The 18,218-nt window shown below is 36.9% G+C and overlaps 1 protein-coding gene across 4 annotated transcripts in view; it reads right to left on the reverse strand.

Annotated features, from left to right (window-relative positions):
- Positions 1 to 1,174: 1,174 nt before the first annotated feature.
- Positions 1,175 to 18,218, reverse strand: part of SLC13A1 (solute carrier family 13 member 1) — a 233,236-nt gene continuing 216,192 nt past the window's right edge. For 3 of the 4 annotated variants that reach the window (XM_042970994.1, XM_042970999.1, XM_015540691.2), the window contains exons 11-17: positions 14,945 to 15,043; positions 14,426 to 14,527; positions 10,991 to 11,097; positions 7,920 to 8,029; positions 4,913 to 5,074; positions 3,367 to 3,504; positions 1,175 to 1,340 (exon numbers count right to left, since the gene is read on the reverse strand). In XM_042970994.1, the coding sequence (XP_042826928.1) occupies positions 1,203 to 1,340; positions 3,367 to 3,504; positions 4,913 to 5,074; positions 7,920 to 8,029; positions 10,991 to 11,097; positions 14,426 to 14,527; positions 14,945 to 15,043 (856 nt within the window). In that variant the 3' untranslated portion in view covers positions 1,175 to 1,202. The remainder of the gene's footprint in view (positions 1,341 to 3,366; positions 3,505 to 4,912; positions 5,075 to 7,919; positions 8,030 to 10,990; positions 11,098 to 14,425; positions 14,528 to 14,944; positions 15,044 to 18,218) is intronic. The other variant, XM_042971009.1, reaches the window with a different exon arrangement.

Raw genomic sequence — 18,218 nt, forward strand, 5'->3', positions numbered from 1 at the left:
TGAAATCAAGAGTCAGATGCTTAACCAACTGAGCCACTCAGACACCCCTTCTTTTTTTTTGCCCATGAATAACTTAATAACTATTAATTTAATAATTATTAAATTATTAACTATTTAGTAATAATAAAATTATTGTTCAATAGTTAATTTAATAATTTTTATTTCGTAAACATGTCAACAGTTATATTTTATTCTTATTTTTCATCTGATATTTTGCCTCAATGTTGAAAATAATGGAGTTATGTTACTTTTTTCTATCTCTATACATAGTGATAATTCATTTAGATTTCTGAATCTTCTCTTTTTACATATGACATTATGTATTTCTGATTTATATTTATATTTTGTATTTATGTATTTATAAGATAAACATATAAACAAAACTGTTATACATATACATAAATGTGTTAATAGTTTTATAGTGTTTAGCTTTCTTTTATACCTACACTGTGCTAACAGTGCAAATCATAGCAAGCATTATTCACAGCTCTACAAAATGCATTTCTTAGTGCACTGAGATATAAAGGTATGAATTATATTAATCCAACCATAAGGTCAAGTAGACATTAATCCTTATCTATGAGATTTCTGTTGTTTAGTGGATTCAACTATGATTTTAAAACTACCAGTTCAATTTCAATTTTCATATCATATGTATACGTCAAAAATAATCTGGTATTTTTTAAAATGACAGAGTGCAGATTTCATTTAAATTAAACCTTTCTTCTGTACCAGCAGATGACCACTGCTTTGGTTTTTCAACAAATTCCCTTCAGCAACACTACAGAAATGATTTATCCAAGTACCTAATTAACTGGTATGTTTTATTTCCTATTTCTAGCTTTATGGGAAGTTTCTGAAATACTAAATTGATGTTTGAAATGTTACACCAAACCAAAACTATAAAATGAAATAAATCACCTAATCTCTTTGAAGGTCATGTTATAAATTACTCTTACGTTGAAGCAGGATGCACAGGGTCTATGAGCAAAATCTCAGCTGTGAGCTTCTTGATAAAGGCACGGAGACGCTCTTTGGTGTGAACTCTGGGTTATGCCAGCAGGTTTTGAGCGTTTACTGGAACCACAAAAGCTACATCAGGACTAATTTAAATGTGTCATCAATTTTCCAAAGCCAAATCTGCAGTGAATTCTCAATGGTTCTCAAAACTCACCACAGGATAGTTATAATGTTCATGCTTGTCATGGCATGGTCGCATTAGTAATTGGAGGAGCCCAAGAAGGGTAAGTAGAGAGGTCAAACAGAGTCACAATCCAGGTGGACATGCCAAGCATCACCACAGCGACACCCACGATATTAACACCAAGTCCAGCTTTAACCTTGAATAGGAAAGAGCATAAATGTCAGTCTCCCCAAAAGAAAACCTATAGGAGAGTTAGAACACTGTAGCAGAAAGTATATGCCAGATTTACATGCGCCCTAAATGATGTGTGTAAATTGCTGTCATTTCGTAAAACAATGAATTCTTCCATTCATGTCAAAGGAGAATCCGTCCCCAGCTAAATGACATTTAGTTGGAGATGCTGAGAGGTTCCTCTTAGGAATATACTGGAATCATCTAACTCAAGAAAAAATCCCTTTGAAAAATTGCCATTTCATGTTAAATCAGAATTTGAGTTTTGAGGTCTTGTCTTTCAGTGGGTCAGGTTCAGGTCACGATATGATAACTGGATCCTTCATGTTCACTCAATACCATTATTAGTTTAGCCTTTAGTATTCTCCTATTGAGATTTAATAAAATGCCACTTCTATCCACCTTTCTTAGAGTGCCCATTTTTCTGGCTCTTATGTCATCATCCTGGTAGCTACTAAAAATTTCAAAGTTGTTTTCTATCCATTAAAACAGAGACTGGCAAAATACTGCCCATGACCTGTTTTGGTAAATACAGTTTTATGGTACTAGAACTATGACTATTTGTTCACATATTGTTGTTGGCTGCAGTCGTGATACAATGGCAGAATTGAGTAGTTGTGACAGAGAGCATATGGCCCACAGAGTGTCAAATATTTACTGTCTGACTTTTTACAGGGAAAGATTGCTTACCTCTGCATTCTTGGTTTTAAAGCATGGAGCCCCAAAGCAAAAGGGGATATCTAGTGATGATTATTATAGGAAGCCTCCTTTTCTTTCTATGCCAGCCACTCACTTATTCCAGAATCCTGTTTTTATTGTTTAAATTCATGTGCACAGGACACTGGTTATATGGTGTCATACACATTTTCTTTTCCAAAAGAATATTATGTGACTTCTGCATAGAGGCATTTCCAAAATGTTTACATTGCAGGAATGTAGGGACAGCAATGTGTGTGGCAGGAGGGAGCTGGGACTTAACCTGGGGAGTGCACCTGCAGAGTAAACTAATGGAAGTTACTTTCATTACATTCCTGTTTGGTTTGGTTTGGAAGTTGGTGATCAAGATTTGGGGGAGACTAGAGTATTCTCAAGCTAGTCCTTGCCTACCACGGCAAACAGCCACGAGCAAGGGAATGTAGAAAGGGTCACAGTGACCACCTGGCTGAATACAGACAGGCCCATCAGGGGACCCACCCCCAAATATCCAAAGGCCCTAAATGACCAATGGGCTACTTACACCCAGGCTCAGTTACCAAAAAAGGGAAAATTCCATATATTGCCAAACCTCTTCAACTTCCTCCTTTAAAAACGCCCCCCACCCACTGCCTCCTTGCAGACAGCCTTTCTTCTGCCGTCCTGCCCGTTGTTCTTGTGGTGTATTCAGTCAACTTCTATCTCCTCTGTTCTGCCTCAGGTGGCTTCCACCTGATCGTTGCCCCACATTTTGGGGCCCCCATCGGATCGGAAGAAACACCACACGTAGACACCACACTAAATGTTCCGTTATGACTTGCTTGCACTTTCATGTCAGATGCCACTATTAGAATCACAACAAGAAAGACGACTTTTCATCAGCAGGCACTGAGCCCAGTGTGTTATTCAAAGTGAATGTTGGTTGGTTGCAAAGATGTTTGTGATAGAAAACCACAGGGCGTGACTGCTGAATTTCATTAATTCTATTTCTTCCTTTTGCCTAGGTCAAGTTGGATTCTGATTTTGACATGTAAGTTTAAGCCCTTGTGTGGAACACAGTCTATGCTCTTTTCCCTCTTCCAGGGTGTTACTGATGCATTCAGTATCCGTATTTGTGACTGCAAATTCTAATGGCATGTTTGCTTCTGGTATCACTCTTGAAAACAATTCTATGACCAATCATGTACTCACCTTCAGAAACAGAACTCAAGCCATGCTTTCCCTGGAAGTTGATTAGTGTGTAAAAGGAGCGATAACGCAAGACATTGGACCTGATTGTTTTCTTACAGCTCACTCACCATGTCAATTACTTTTAGATGGCCGTATGAAAAAACAATAGCATTGGGTGGATTTGCTACTGGTAGGAGGAATGCAAATGAAGTACACAGAGTAGAAGGTATCAAAATATAAAGAGGGTTCACTTGAATGGCGTCAGCCTGTTGGGAAAGACAAAGGAGTCTAAGTAAAATTTTGAGGTAGGCACCAAGCATCAAAATGAGCAAAATTATTATAATAAACTTTCGCAGAAGCAGGTTAAAACTTAAAGACATAAAATTGTACACATAAATGCAACTCTAGCTTGAAGAATATTTTTCAGAAATGTCTCTTCCTCTTGTTGTTGTCTATATGGTTATTGATGCCCATTTAAGTATTAAAGCTCAGTTCATTTAGAAAATAAAGTATCATTTATTCCAGGAACTAAATAAAAACAGAAGCAATTTATCATTTATCCAGTGTGCTAGGTGCTCTGTGTGTGTGTGTGTGTATTTATATAAAATAACTTAATATTCCCAATGACCTATGAGATGGCTACTATAGCCCCAAATAATAGATGAAGAAACTAAGGCCCAGAAAGGTTAAAGTCCAGACACAAAGGTGGCAAGCAGTAGAGCTTATGTAGGGGCTTATGTCTCTCTGGCTCCAAAGCTTCTCATTATTCCATTAACTTTTCTGCCTCTGCGCCATATATAATTTAAAATTTGCTTAGGGATCTTCACAGAAGAAGAGTCACTCCTATTCTTAACTCATCATCTAACTTTTCTAACTGTGCCATTTCATCTGTTCCCTGTTGAGAAATAAAAAACAGAAAAACCAAAATGGTATTTTTCCAGTATAAACTGTCTACATTTCTTCTCTAATTTGAAGCAGCAGCTTAAGAATGCTATCATATGCGCCTTGAGCTGGAGGAGAACAATTTCAGAAGGGCAATCCTTCTTGATTTAAAGTGCTACCTCTCACCAAACTCAGCCGTCCCAATAAGGAAAACATTTTACTTAACGCTATTTCTTGTAACTGCTGGCTAGGTGGGGAGAAAAAAGGTAGATTGTCGTTTCCTCTCTCTCCTTGCAAATCTGGTTTTTACTTATCTTTTAAAATTATTCCCTGGGCTATAGAGAGAACCAACCATGTCTAAGATATTTAAGCTTAAAGCCGGAAGCATAAGCCTAGCTTCTTATTCACTTGAAAATCACCTATATGAACCACTTCTCCTGGAGGGAGAAGTGTCAGTGTTAGACATCTAAATACTGAAGTTGCCAGGAAACACTGAATCCCAAAGTCTCACAGCTGGAAAGGATCCAGGCTGACCCTTGTACTTATCTGCAAATGAAAAATCTGGGCAGAAAGAAGGTAAGTACTGCTCTTAAGATCTTGCTGCTTGAATGTAGAACGGAGTTCTGCGTTGAGGTCTCCCAAAAAAGTATCAACCCAAATAAAGACCACTCTATAAGTTACTTATAGGAAGATCATTCGCACCAAAAATGATTCCATACCACAATATGAGAACAAGCAAGGTAGAACACTACACTTTTGATGAGTATAAAAGCAGATCAATGAGATACCCACCAATGAAGATAATATCGGGAGAAGAAGGGTAATGGTAGCTGGATTGCTGGCTACCTCTGTTAAAGATGTGACAAGCAAAGAAGATATCAGAATTATTAGCCATACTGGTAATGAACCTAGAGGAGATAATTTATTTCCTATCCACTTAGATAGTCCTGATTCCTAAAAAAAAAAAAAAAGAAAATAATAATAATTTGTAATGTTATTTGTAAACAAGTCATTTTAATCACACAATTTAAATATATAAAATGTAACCTTTGCCCTAAGAACACAGTTTCTAAAATATAACTTTAATCTTTCATATTTTCCCATAGTTTGGTAGATCTAGGAGGCTCTGATATGGAGAAGTTCTCAATTATTCTTATTTTAACACTACCAACATGCTTTAGGAAGTTTGAATTGTCTTCCCACATTTTTTAAATTAAAATTTAATTTTACCTAATTTATATGGACAAATCACGTGGTACTACAGGACTTTAAGAAAATGGAAGCCCTCTGGTCTGCCTCTCTCTATTCCTACGTTGTGTTCCCCAGAGACAATTTTCAACCCATATTAGCTATTTATAGCTATTTTTTAAACTATGTGTTTTCCTAATTTGCTAATTTAGATTTTGTTTACTGACTTTCTAATACGTTACATAAGGATTCAGCTTTCTTACACCATCTACCATACATGTATTTCCTGGCCCTCCATTTCCTTTACTCATATATCAACATTTTTTATTAAATCAATATTTAAATTTTTCCATTAGGATTATATGAATATTGTTCATACCTGAGACACTTAGTGTACTGTGATTATATTAAAACAAAGTTAACAGGCTTTTAAGAGAGAGCGAATTACAAAGAGGTGAATGCTTTAGTAGCTAGCTGCTCTCTCACCGCTCCCACCCAGGAGGGTTATTGAGTTCTGGACATTTGCCAAACTAATTACAGTTTGGAACAAAATTTTAAAAAATGAACTGTCTCCAAATCTTTGTAAAGTCAGTTTCTAGGGGCATATTTTTCCACAGCCATATTTTTGAAATTCATGGCTTCAATATACCCACTCAGGGATAGGGTCATTCTGGATATCCCACAGAAACTTAATTCTATGTACCAGGATTTTCCAAACCATAGAAGGTTTCCCTAATTCTTCCAGTGGGAGGGGCTAGTGTATCAGAGGAAGTCCACACCTTTTAATTTTCTTGGATTTTGCAATTCTAGGGTCTGGCCAATGCTTTTAAAATCACTTTGAGTATCTAGAGTCCAATCCGGACAGATATTCTGGGAAGGAGACATGAACAAAGTTAACATCAGTGTCAGAATTACCGATTCTGATTCCCTCACAGTTCAAATTAGCAATAAAAATAACGGAAGTTACTGATTCTGAGAAAGCAGATCTCATTATTTCTGAAATAGTAGGGGAAAAAAGTGAATTTGCCTTATATTTCTATCATTTAAATTTGAGTGGTCTATGAGGCAAGCCAAATCTAGATGTAAAAAGGCATTATAAGTGGCCCTCAGAATTGAGACAATTTCTGAGATTTTTCACCTATTAAGTTGAAAGTTTTGTGTCCAAATGCCATACAGAAAAATTGACAATAAAGTAAGAAGCAAAAGACAGTCTCCCTAGAGGCTATTTAGAAGATAGCAGATAGTTATTCACCTTGAGAAAAATAAAAATTTAACTTTCCAGAAACGAAAAGGCTGGACACAACACATCTCTCTCATCATCCTTTTTACTCTGATGGCTGAATAAGGAAATGGAGCAGCTGTGAGCTTTAAGTGTTTCACAGATGACTATAAGACCCAGAAATGAGGGTTTTTAATTAGTCAAAGAGTAAAAACTTTCTCATGGACTTTTTAAGAAGATGCTTTTTTCCAGCAGCCCTACAATGACTTTCAAGTGACAAAGGCCTCCCCAGACTTCTACTTTATATAAACTAGATAGCAGATGACAGGCCAAAGAATTATTCCTAATGGTGGTTTTATTTCTCCCTAAAATTAGACATAATGTAGTATTAGCAATGGTTATGTAAAATTCTCTCTGGACTTCATTCAATAAACATTCACTAAATACTTTTTTTTTTAATGTTTATTTATTTTTGAGATAGAGACAGAGAAAGACAGAGCATGACCAGGGGGAGGGCAGAGAGAGGGAGACACAGAATGTGAAGCAGGCTCCAGGCTCTGAGCTGTCAGCACAGAACTCCATGCAGGGCTCGAACCCCTGAACTGTGGGATCCTAACCTGAGCTGAAGGCAGATGCTTAACCAACAGACCCACCCAGGTGCCCCAACATGTACTAAGTACTTTTAATGTACTTAATATGTAATAAATAAATGATGTAATGAAGTACTGTTACTTCTTATTCTTCTTTGACAGCCTTAGGACTATGATATATTGTAAATTTTTAAAAAATGTTTATTTTTGAGAGAGAGCCAGCACATGCAGGGGAGAGGCAGAGAGAGAGAGAGAGAGAGAGAGCAAGCGCAGAGCCCTTCAGGGCAGAGCCCAAAGCCGGGCTTGATCCCATTGATCCCATGAACTGTGAGATCGTGACCTGAGCCAAAATCAAGAGTAGGACGTTTAACTGACTGAGCCACCCAGGCCCACCTGGACTATGATACACTGAAGAGAAGTCTGTGAGGTACTCAAATTCATCATGAAATAAGGTAAAGGTATAAAACAAAATGTTTTGCTAGGAGTCATTGTACATATGATTTTTGCATTTCTTTCTTACTTAGCTAGTCTTCTAGTACCATTTCATGGTTTAAGAATTCTAATCTTCTTTGCTTTATTCCTTTTGACATGTTGGGACATCATAAAAAATGATGTTTTATGCTCACAGCCTGTAAAAATTATTGAACTCACTTTATTTGTGTGGTATACTCACTGCATGACTATTGAATTCTGTATCATTAAAATGATAGGGTGAAGTTGAATATGTCAAAGCTTAAATGTCTCTTGTTCTTCTTTGGAAAAGTCTAGTTAATTGTTAAGTATCTTAGACACAGAGTATTACCTCACAGCCATCTGCCAAGGCAAACCCTCCGCCAACAAGGATGGCTATATCCCAGGGCATGAATGACTGGAATTCTTTCCAAGTAATCAGCGGAGAATAATCAAAAGCAACTGCAAAACACAATTCCCACAGTTATACATTGCTTAAAAGATGACAATATGACATGTATTTGTTTTCATTACCTGAAACCGCCATCTCATAAGAAGTTTTTAATATTCCTCTATTGTTTTTAGGTAAGTAACTTGATCTGAACTTTGAGTGATTTCTACCTGGCTGAGGTGGAACACTGTATTCCAAAACAAACAAACAAACATAAACATGACTTGGAAAAATCCTTTGGATCATATTACAGATTTAGATAGATTATAACATTATCATTTATAGTGCCATTCATTCATTCATTCATTCATTCCACTAACATTCTGCCTACTATGAGTAACACAATGCATTGACTATACTATTCTTTGCTATTCAAAGTGTCTAATACGACATTGGTTCTAATATCATCACTGTAGCATTATAATTTTATTCACTATTTTCTTGAACCTTTTTTATTTTTTCAAATCATGAGGAGGGTCATAATAGATTCATCATGATTTCAGATTAAAATCAAAGTTCAGATTAAATAATTTAAGTATCATTCATAAGACTCTTAAAATTCTTATAAAGCAATTATCATAAAGACTTTTTTTGATATTTAGGTCATAATGGCTCATTTGATTTGTTGAGAAAAAAGGTCATCCATGAATATATTATTCCCATTTAACATTTGTGTGTAACAAGTGGCCTTCTACATGGTGAGATTTTAGGGTTACTACTAAGACTCCTTCCTATCTCCTGTTAAACCTAAACCAAACTTACCTTCACTATTGATGGAGATTTTGCTCTTCCTTGCTTGAATTAGGATATATATACCCTATTAAGGCCTGCCTTGGTGGCTCAGTCAGTTAAGCGTCTGACTCTTGATTTCAGCTCAGGTTAGGATCTCATGATCTTGAGATCAAGCCCTGCACTAGGCTTTGTACTAGGCATGGAGCCTCCTTAAGATTCTCTCTCTTCCTCTGCCCCTCCCCACCTGTGTGTGTGTGCTCTCTCTCTGTCTCTCAAAAAAAAGGGATATATTTTCTGTTAAAACACAAACATTTCTGAAATATACCTCTCATGTAAAATTTAACACATAATGTCTTGCCATTTTTAAACCTAGTGTGAATGAGTTTATCAGGGAGAACAGGAGTTGAAGAATGAGAAGACAGAGAATGGTAGACATTGGTATAGGGGCCAACGGCAGGCTGCCCCAAGATGGGCGACTTTGTCATGAATGTTATTTTGAGTTAAAAGCAATCAAAACCCAGCAGACTTGGGCACCTGGATGGCTCAGGTGGTTGAGTGTCCAGCTTTGGCTCAGGTCATGATCTCATGGTTCGTGAGTTTGAGCTCCACATGGAGCTCGCTGATATAACTGCAGAGCCTGCTTTGGATACTTTGTCCCCCCCTCTCTCTGCCCCTCTGCTAGTGCTCTCTCTCTTAAAAATAAAACAAAACAAAACCCCCCAAAACATTAAAAATACAAACAAAAAAACCCCAGCAGATTCAGAAAAAGTTCTTTGCCTCCCCACTCAACTATGTTTGTACCAGGAAGAGAGAGATTAACAAAGATTTCTCTTTACCTAAGAAACTTATCTGCATAATTGGGTAACCTTTGTTTTCCAAACATCTCCTTTCACCTTCCTGCTATTGGTCTTTCTCCTCTGTATCCTCAGACCCCTATCCCTCTTCTTAGCTCATATAAGGGTCATGTTGCCTCACTGTCTTTGGAACTTCCATGTCTGTGTGGATTCCCTGTATGTACACCATTAAATTTGATTTTCTACCATTAATCTGCTCCTATCAACTTGAGTCTTAGTCCAGCTGGAAGGATCTTGAAGGGAAGATAAAATTCTTTCTCCCCAACAGAAGCAAGGCTTTTTCTGAGAGGAGGATTCAAATGTGGGAACCAGGGAAGTTAAGCCAAGCATTGGTACCTCAACACTGGCCACTAACAGGCCATAGGGATTTGACTTCAACGGTCAGTGTCCTCAGGGTCTCACAGAAATTATTACTCTGTATTACAATATCTCCTTATAACACACTTTGAGATGTTCTAGACTCAAGTAAAGAACAAAAGGCATTTATTTCTACATTATGCTATTTATATATATCATCTCCTAGAAATCTGACTCATTAGTCGCTTATCAATTTGGACACAGGGAGTCAGGTGGGCCAACTCAACTCCATGAATCCAGGTTCCACCCATGCAAAAAAAAAAAGAAGGGACAAATAAAAGAAAAACCAACAATAAAACCCCCCACCCTCTACTAGACTATTTCCAAACAATTTTAAACCATTTGTCCTACAATAACAACATAGGAATCTGACTACCAAAAACACCTGCTATATTAGTATAAAGCATAAATGGGGGGGGGGCGGCAGAATCCTGTGTTTAAAAAATATGTGTGTGTCAGGGGAAGGGGGGTATGCTCACATAAACAAGGATACTTCTTTGTCCATGTATTACAAAGACAATGAATGCTCCCACTGAATACTACGTCTTTCATTTGTGACACTAGGGTTCTGGCTAAATGTGGGCTTGATTTGCATTCTCTCCAGGATTACTATGATGATGTAAATACTCTTTCCCTTGAAACTCCTCACCTTTTTAGATCCTCAGCATTTATTACCAAGGGCTCATCATGAAGTATGACTTTCAAGTTCTTGTTCCTATGTTTGCCAATAGTAAGATTAATTCTGATTATGGCAGGGGAAGTGGGCCTATTGTGAACCAAACAGTATCACTCATAGTGGCGTTCTAACCATGTTGCATAAGGAAATCTACTTCTCACTTCTGCCAAGTAAGATGGTTCTCCTTGCAGGGGGAGAACACGTGCTGGCTGAATAAGGGTTGCGGTGTGCAAACAGGGCGTGCTGTGGAAGCATGTCCATTCCTTCTGTTCTAAGTGCTAACTGAAACCAATGGAATTTTGTAATTTTTGCTCTTCTGTCAAATTCATTCAGAATTATAAATAATACTCAACCAATTTCTCCTGTAGGTGTAGTTTTAGTCAATCTCTTAGCTGGGATAAGAAAGAATAGAAGTCCTATAAGTAAGGCAACAGTTGAATCTGTAGCAAAACCAGGATACCTGAAAAAGGACAGATGTGTACATTAAAAATAGCAGGAAGAACTTGAATGAACTAAACAACAATCGACTATGCTAATAAGCATACAAGTAGTAGTGGAGGTATAGATTATTTATTCTGGATAATCAGGTCTAAAATCTATGGATTTCCAACTAAATGATATAACTTAGTGAAGCCGAAAATCTCAGACCATGTTCTCATTGTTTCCATATATGTTTCCTACTTTCAAAACCATGAATACACATGCTAACATAATGGCCCACACTTTTTAGGCAAGGCTCAAGGATTTGGTAAGTGATTTTTTTCTTTGAATTTTTTCATTTAATATACTGGCAGAGAACTGAAGCCAAAACAATTGCTAGACTAGGCAAAGCCCTGTATAACTGTTGTATGATATCACAGTATTGACTTGTGGCAACAAAAGGGTGTTTCTAGAGTCCTCTAAAATTCTTCTGTAAATTATGAAAAGAAATTGATCTGTTTTTCTAAGATATAACATCTGCTACTGTGATTATAGGCCCTAGCCATATCATACAAATGAAATCAACCCATTTAATGCTTTGTACCCTGTGAAACTCAATCAAGAATATTAATTATTAGAATGGTTTATGAGATGCTCATAAATGATCACTGTACAAATTAAGAGTGATTCAGGAACAGATGGGGTCTTAGAATCACTAGGTCATTCCAGCAAGTAAGACAGGTTCCCAGAAGCCTCAACTGTTAATAAGCACCTGGAAACCAGACATGAATGAAACAGACATACATAATTAAAATTCAGTTTTAAGATTCAGCAGTATTAACTAGTGAATCTTTGTAACCTGAGAAGAAATATGTACACCCTAAAGATTATTTCGCTGCCTTGTGACTCGGCAATGTGTACATACTATAGAAGCTCTCTACTCCTATGATTTACTTGAACAGTATAAATAATCAAGGAAACACATTATTTTTATTCAATCTGGCAACTTTAGGAAGGAGTCTGTTTTCCTTAAATATAGATTTTATTTATTTCTTTGCTAAGTACAAAGCTATTTGGTGTAATTTATTCAACAAAATTCACCAATATTTATTATTTTATTGCTCCTTATTTCTTTTACTTGAGTTATAATTTTTTATTGTAATTTTACCAAATTAGGTCAGGCATCATGTAATCTGATTTTGTTTTATATGAAAAGACACATTGAATTCAGTCCAGGTTCAAACAGATGGAATGAAAACATTAGGTGGTAGCTATAAATCTTGATATATCATCCTAGCTTTGGAAATTCTAAATGCTTAAAATCTCTATATTACAAATATATTCTACAGAATATACTTTACATAAAATCAAACCATAAATATTGAGGTAATTGTGTTCCCAAAGACTTTTAAAACCCTTATTATTTCAGTACTTGTTTATTTTCATTTTATTGTTACTTGATTATGAACTAAGGTTGTCTCAGTATTACAAAATATTAAGCTTACACAAATTTTATTTGCTTTGGCGGTTTATGAATCAAAGTCAATTAGACCTATATCTTCAAATTCCTTCTCCTCTCAAACCTTTGTTCCTTTTCCTATTGTTTTCTCTCAGAATTCTACATAACACGAACACCTGACCATAGTAAATATACTCTCTTTTCCTGCTGCAAACAAAATATCTTCTGAATTACACTTTCTTCCTATAAAGAACAGAAATGAGAAACTTACTACGTTGAATTCATACTGGGATTTCTTCCTGGTTTTTATTAGCTACTATCTGATTTCATTTAGTGTTTACACACTAGTGTTTAGAGAAGACTCTCCCTACTTAGGTTAATAGGAGTGGAATTTTGAAAAGGAAACTCACTTTTTACGTTGGTTTACAACCTATTACAAAACTAAAAAGTAATAATCAAACTGTTAAATGATAGCTTGCTATGAATAACAGGATGCTGCTTTTGTTTAGACTTCTCAAAGTGAAAAGCTTTAGTCCTAAACAAAAAGTTTATCAAGCTGAAGCTGATCCTTTGAAACACGCTACCGCATCACACTGCTGCACTTGTATGTTCACTAGGAATTTGCACACAGACCTCGCACCTTTAAAAAATGTTGTGAATGCCTATATTGCCAGAAGTCTCTATTCAAGAAAAGAAGGACCTCTTTATTCCATGTCAGCAGAACACCTTTAACTAAAACAATTTTGCTTTCTGTCCCCAGAGACATGGATTCTTGCTGCGGGATGTGAGACAGGAAGTCATCATCGGAGATCTGCTCAATTTAGGAAGCAGAGTACTTCAGTGAAAGACAGATTGGGAACATACATTTCAAAACCAAAGTATTTATATTGACACATAGGATGGCCCTTAATTTAGAAAATTACGCTATCATCCTCCCCGTGACTTCATATGACTCAGCAGGACTGCTGGTCTATAAGACACTGCGAGATGAAATTAACTCGACCCAGCTGCTAACATTAGTTTGTAAAATCAGTCTTATTACTTATTCAGGAATTCTTTATCTAAAAAATAGGGGCAGGGATGGATGTATAGTGAACTAGTATAAAAAAGGAACATAATTAGAAAAAAAAGGACAAGATACTGACCTGAGTAAAAAAAAAAAATAAGTTGGCAAAAATCACAGAATATGAATCCATCTCAGGTTATTACACTTGATCTTAGCCAAAAGGCTGAGAAGCGATCCATCTCAGGTTATTCACAAGGATGGAGTGGCATTTATCTCACTTCATAATAAATATTGCATTTCTGTAGGGAGTAAGGGCAGCACTACTCTTTTTTTTTTAAAGTTTATGTTATTTATTTTGAGAGAGAGAAAGAGAGAGAGAGAGAGAGAGAGAGAGAGCAGGGGAGGGCAGAGAAAGAGGGAGAGAATCCCAAGCAGGCTCTGCACTGTCAGTCTAGAGTAGGGCAGCGCTATTCTAAGTGCTGTTATTAGCCTTATTTCACAGATGAAGGAACTGAGATATAAGTGGCTTGCCCAAAGTGGAAGATCCAGAATACACCTCAAGCAGTGAGGCTCCACAGTCTGCACTCCAAACCACCACAGATCATGGCTTTCCTACAGATTATATTTCTAATTTTGTAAGGCTGGGAATAGCTTTGCCTAAAGGAGCCTGACTTTTAGTTACAGAATATATGATTGTCTTATCTGCAGTCTTACCTTAAATTTCATTTCTTATTTTTTTTCCTGAAAAGATTAGAATTAAATCTTTTCAGTGGAAAGGAAGGGGGAAAAAAGTCTCATATAATCTTATAGAGTTATAGGAACCACTTAGGAGAAAACCAGAAAAAACAAAAAACAAAAAACAAAAACCAGGAAGGTTTGACAAACATAATATGTAATGCTTACTTGGAAAAAAGTGCAGACCAACCGGGAACAAACCCAGGATCTCGGCTAAACCATAGCAGAGCCATCACAATGAAGAGGACCAAGGTCACAATTTCCTGATACCTGTGCAAAAATTCCCATCATTTCATTTATTTTCTCAGTCAGGACATTCATAGAAACTCCCTGAGCTATTGCCAGAGTAATCTTAGCAGAACGCTAAACGCTGTAAAAACCAGATGATTATGTGTCAACAATCTGAGAGAATCAGCACAGTTAGAAAAGGACTCCACTCCTCTATGGAGTCTTCGGCTTCCTTTGATTCTACCTGGTAAATTTCAGTGAGCTAAAAGTATGTATTTTGTCATGTTGAGATCTATTTACAAGGGCTAGCATATTCAAGGCCCTTATTAGGTGTCCTAAACACATTATAGACTATTATGTGCCTGTTTCCCTTTGCACGAATACTTGCAGTATAAACAGTATGCACCTGTGTGAGCATGAGTGTGTTTGCTTGTGCGTCTGCGTGCAGGTGCATCTTACCTTATTGGCCCAAGTTTTTGGTATTCTTGTTTAATCACCTCAGCACAGGCTTTTTGCTTGACTGTTTTGGTCTTGCCACATTTGAACATCTCCTTAAAACTGAAAAGAATAAACTTGTTAAGCAAAGAATTCTCCCTTCATAGAAGAGATTTGTGTGAAAGCTTTATAAAATACGGATCTCCCGGCCAATAACAGAAATCTGTCTTGGTGCCTATACCTCCATCACCTTCTTTGAATGTCCTCTCCCCTTTTTCCTCTTTTGCCTGGTTTTCTCAATTTGCGAGACTTAATTTCTGTTCCCCATTTTCACACATCTTCCCCTGATCTCTTCCTTTTCTACCTCTGTTTCTACCTCTGTACCCTTGGAATTTTGCCATGAGACGCTCATCTCTAATTTAACGCTTTATTATATACCTGATTGTTACAGATTTTAATCTATGTCTTGTCTATCTTGACTGTTAATTGTTGCACATGTGTAGGTTTTATCTCCCTAGTGAGATAACCAATTGTTTGAAGGCAGGGGCAGTGTCATAGATGTTCCTTTTGGTACAGCGACTCTCAACACTGTACATATAACTGGCATGTAAAACAAACACTCGACTCATCAACTCAACAGTACCTTGATCAAATTGAGACAGCTGGTTGTCAGATCCATCAGTTTTCACAAAATATACTAAACTCGGGTCATACACTAGGGCAGCGAAGTCACGTACCGTGATCATGAGCGGAGTCTGAACTAGATCTATTCTCAGAACGAAAACAACTTGGTTCCATTTTTTTTTTTTTTTCCTATAAGATTCTTGACCTCTTATGTCCTAATAGAATCTACTAGATAGTTTTTCAACTATTGCCAATAGTAACTGCCGGTGCCTATTTCTTTCAGCTGTTGACTTTAGTGATACCTTCCCCTGTGGCTAATTTTTCTTTCTCGAAGTCCAGGGTCTTCAAAACTTTTTTTTTTTTTGGTGAAGTACTGCTCTAGGGCCTAGATTAAAAAAAAAAAAAAAATCCCTCCAGAGGAATAAACAAATGAGCAAATGGCTAGATTCTTATGGACTACCTTTTGGAAGGTCTATGAGTAGGTGAGTTAGATTACATTATGTGCAGTAGGGAAGGCATTTCTGAGTGTAAATCCAAAGGAATTGAAATCTGGACCTTGACCAGATACCTGCACTCACATGTTCACTGAACCATTATTCACAATGGTCAAGACATGGAAACAACCCAGATGTCCACTGACAAACAAGTAGGTAAAGTAAAAGTGGTATTAAAAAAAAGAAACAGTGGCTTATACATACAATGGAATATTATTCAGCCTCAAAGAAGGAAATCCTGCCATTTGTAGTAAGACAGATGGACTCGGGGACATTCTGCTAAGTGAAATAAGCCAGATGCAGAAAAACAAATACTGTATGATCTTACAGAAATGCAGAATCCAAAATAGTCAAACACATAAAAGCAGAGAGTAAAATGGTGTTTGCCAGGGAATGGAAGGAGAGGGCAATGGGGAGGTGTTAGTCAAAGGGTACAAAGTTTCCCTTATGAAAAATAAATAAGTTCTAGAGATTTACTGCACAAAATAAGGCCTATGATTCACAATACTGTATTGTATACTTAAAAATTCACTGAGAGGGCAGATCTTATGTTAGTGCTTTTACCACAAAAGGGAGAAAAAAAGAAAAAGCACAGGGACAAAAGGAAACTTGGAGGTGATGGAAAAGTTTTTGGCCTTCACATTGATGATGGTTCATGGGTGTACACTTATCTCCAAACACGTTGTATATATCAAATATCTATGGTTTTTTGTAGGTCAATCAGACGTCAGTGAAATCAATTTTAGGAGAAGAACGAGCACAGGAGCATATTCTTCTGTAAAATTGCTGGGCTGAACATGGATGTATATGAGGGAGGAAGCTGGAAGACTGAGGTGGTGTGAAGACAGCTATCACACAAAGACATTTTATTTATTTATTTATGTATTTATGTATTTATTTATTTATTTATTTATTTCTGTAGCTCTGCCACTCAGACTTGTTTGGACTATTATTCCCTTTGAAGGAGCCGAGTTTCCTCAATTCTTTTTTTTTTTTTAATTAAAAAATTTTGTTTAATGCTTATTTGTTTTTGAGAGAGAGAGAGAGAGAGAGAGAGAGAGAGAGAGAACAAGTGGGGGAGGGGTAGAGACAGAGGGAGACACAGAATCTGAAACAGGCTCCGGGCTCTGAGCTGTAAGCACAGAGCGAGATGCAGGGCTCAAACCCACAGACCCTGAGATCATGACCTGAGCCAAAGTCGGATGCTTAACTGACTGAGCCACCCAGGCACCCCGAGTTTCCTCAATTCTTAAATCATCCATCCTACACTTTCATAATCATTCTCCTGCACACATTCCAACCCCTGAACATAATGAGATGGATGTTGTTATGCTTAAGATCAATGAGATAATATTTAATGTTCATAATCTCAACTAAATTACTGACTAGTGCTGGTCTTGAAATTTTACCCCTTGTCACAATATAAATACTACTATTGTAAGAAATTGATCCTGAACCACCTTGAGATCCATCTGTAGAACAGAAAAGTAGAATTAAAAAAAGAGGCAAGTCTCCCTAAAAAATGTTTTCCAGCCAGTAGACAGTATATGTATTTGGTCTCTTTGGCTGGGGACTATAAATAGTTAAGTCCAACGCCATATTGGCTTTGCTACAAAGAAGGTTAATGCCTTCACAAAGGAACTGATGAAGCATATGACAATGCATCAACCTCTTCATTGAAATAAGTTCAGCGGCACTGATAGATGAGCCTCTCTTCCCAAGTATGCTGGGATCATTTATAATGGGTGAGTTAACTGTGTTAACAGCCAACACGCTAACCAGAATGTAGGGTGGCCTGCCAGGGGAATGGCTGATAATTTCCGTTTGTTGATCTAAAACCTTTGGAAGTGAAGACCCCGACTGACTGAAATGGACACTGAAAAATTGGCCGGAGTGTGAAGTTGTGTAATGTCTAACCGATAGCGGACAGCAACGGGACTCCTTAGATATGTCACCGGTCATGATTTATGGACTTTTGCCTAATGTATGCACTTCACAGGATTTTTGTCCTCACTGAGAACACCTTTCAATACATCTGCCTTTATTTTCTTAATTTCTCCTTTATACAGGGTAGGCCATTCCATAATAATGACAATGGTTGCATACATTTTTTATAAAGTCATAAATATATACCATTTTTTATAAAGTCATAAATATATACCAACAAAGAAGAAACAACT

This window comes from Panthera tigris, chromosome A2 (assembly GCF_018350195.1).
Source record: "Panthera tigris isolate Pti1 chromosome A2, P.tigris_Pti1_mat1.1, whole genome shotgun sequence".
Lineage (NCBI taxonomy): Eukaryota > Metazoa > Chordata > Mammalia > Carnivora > Felidae > Panthera > Panthera tigris.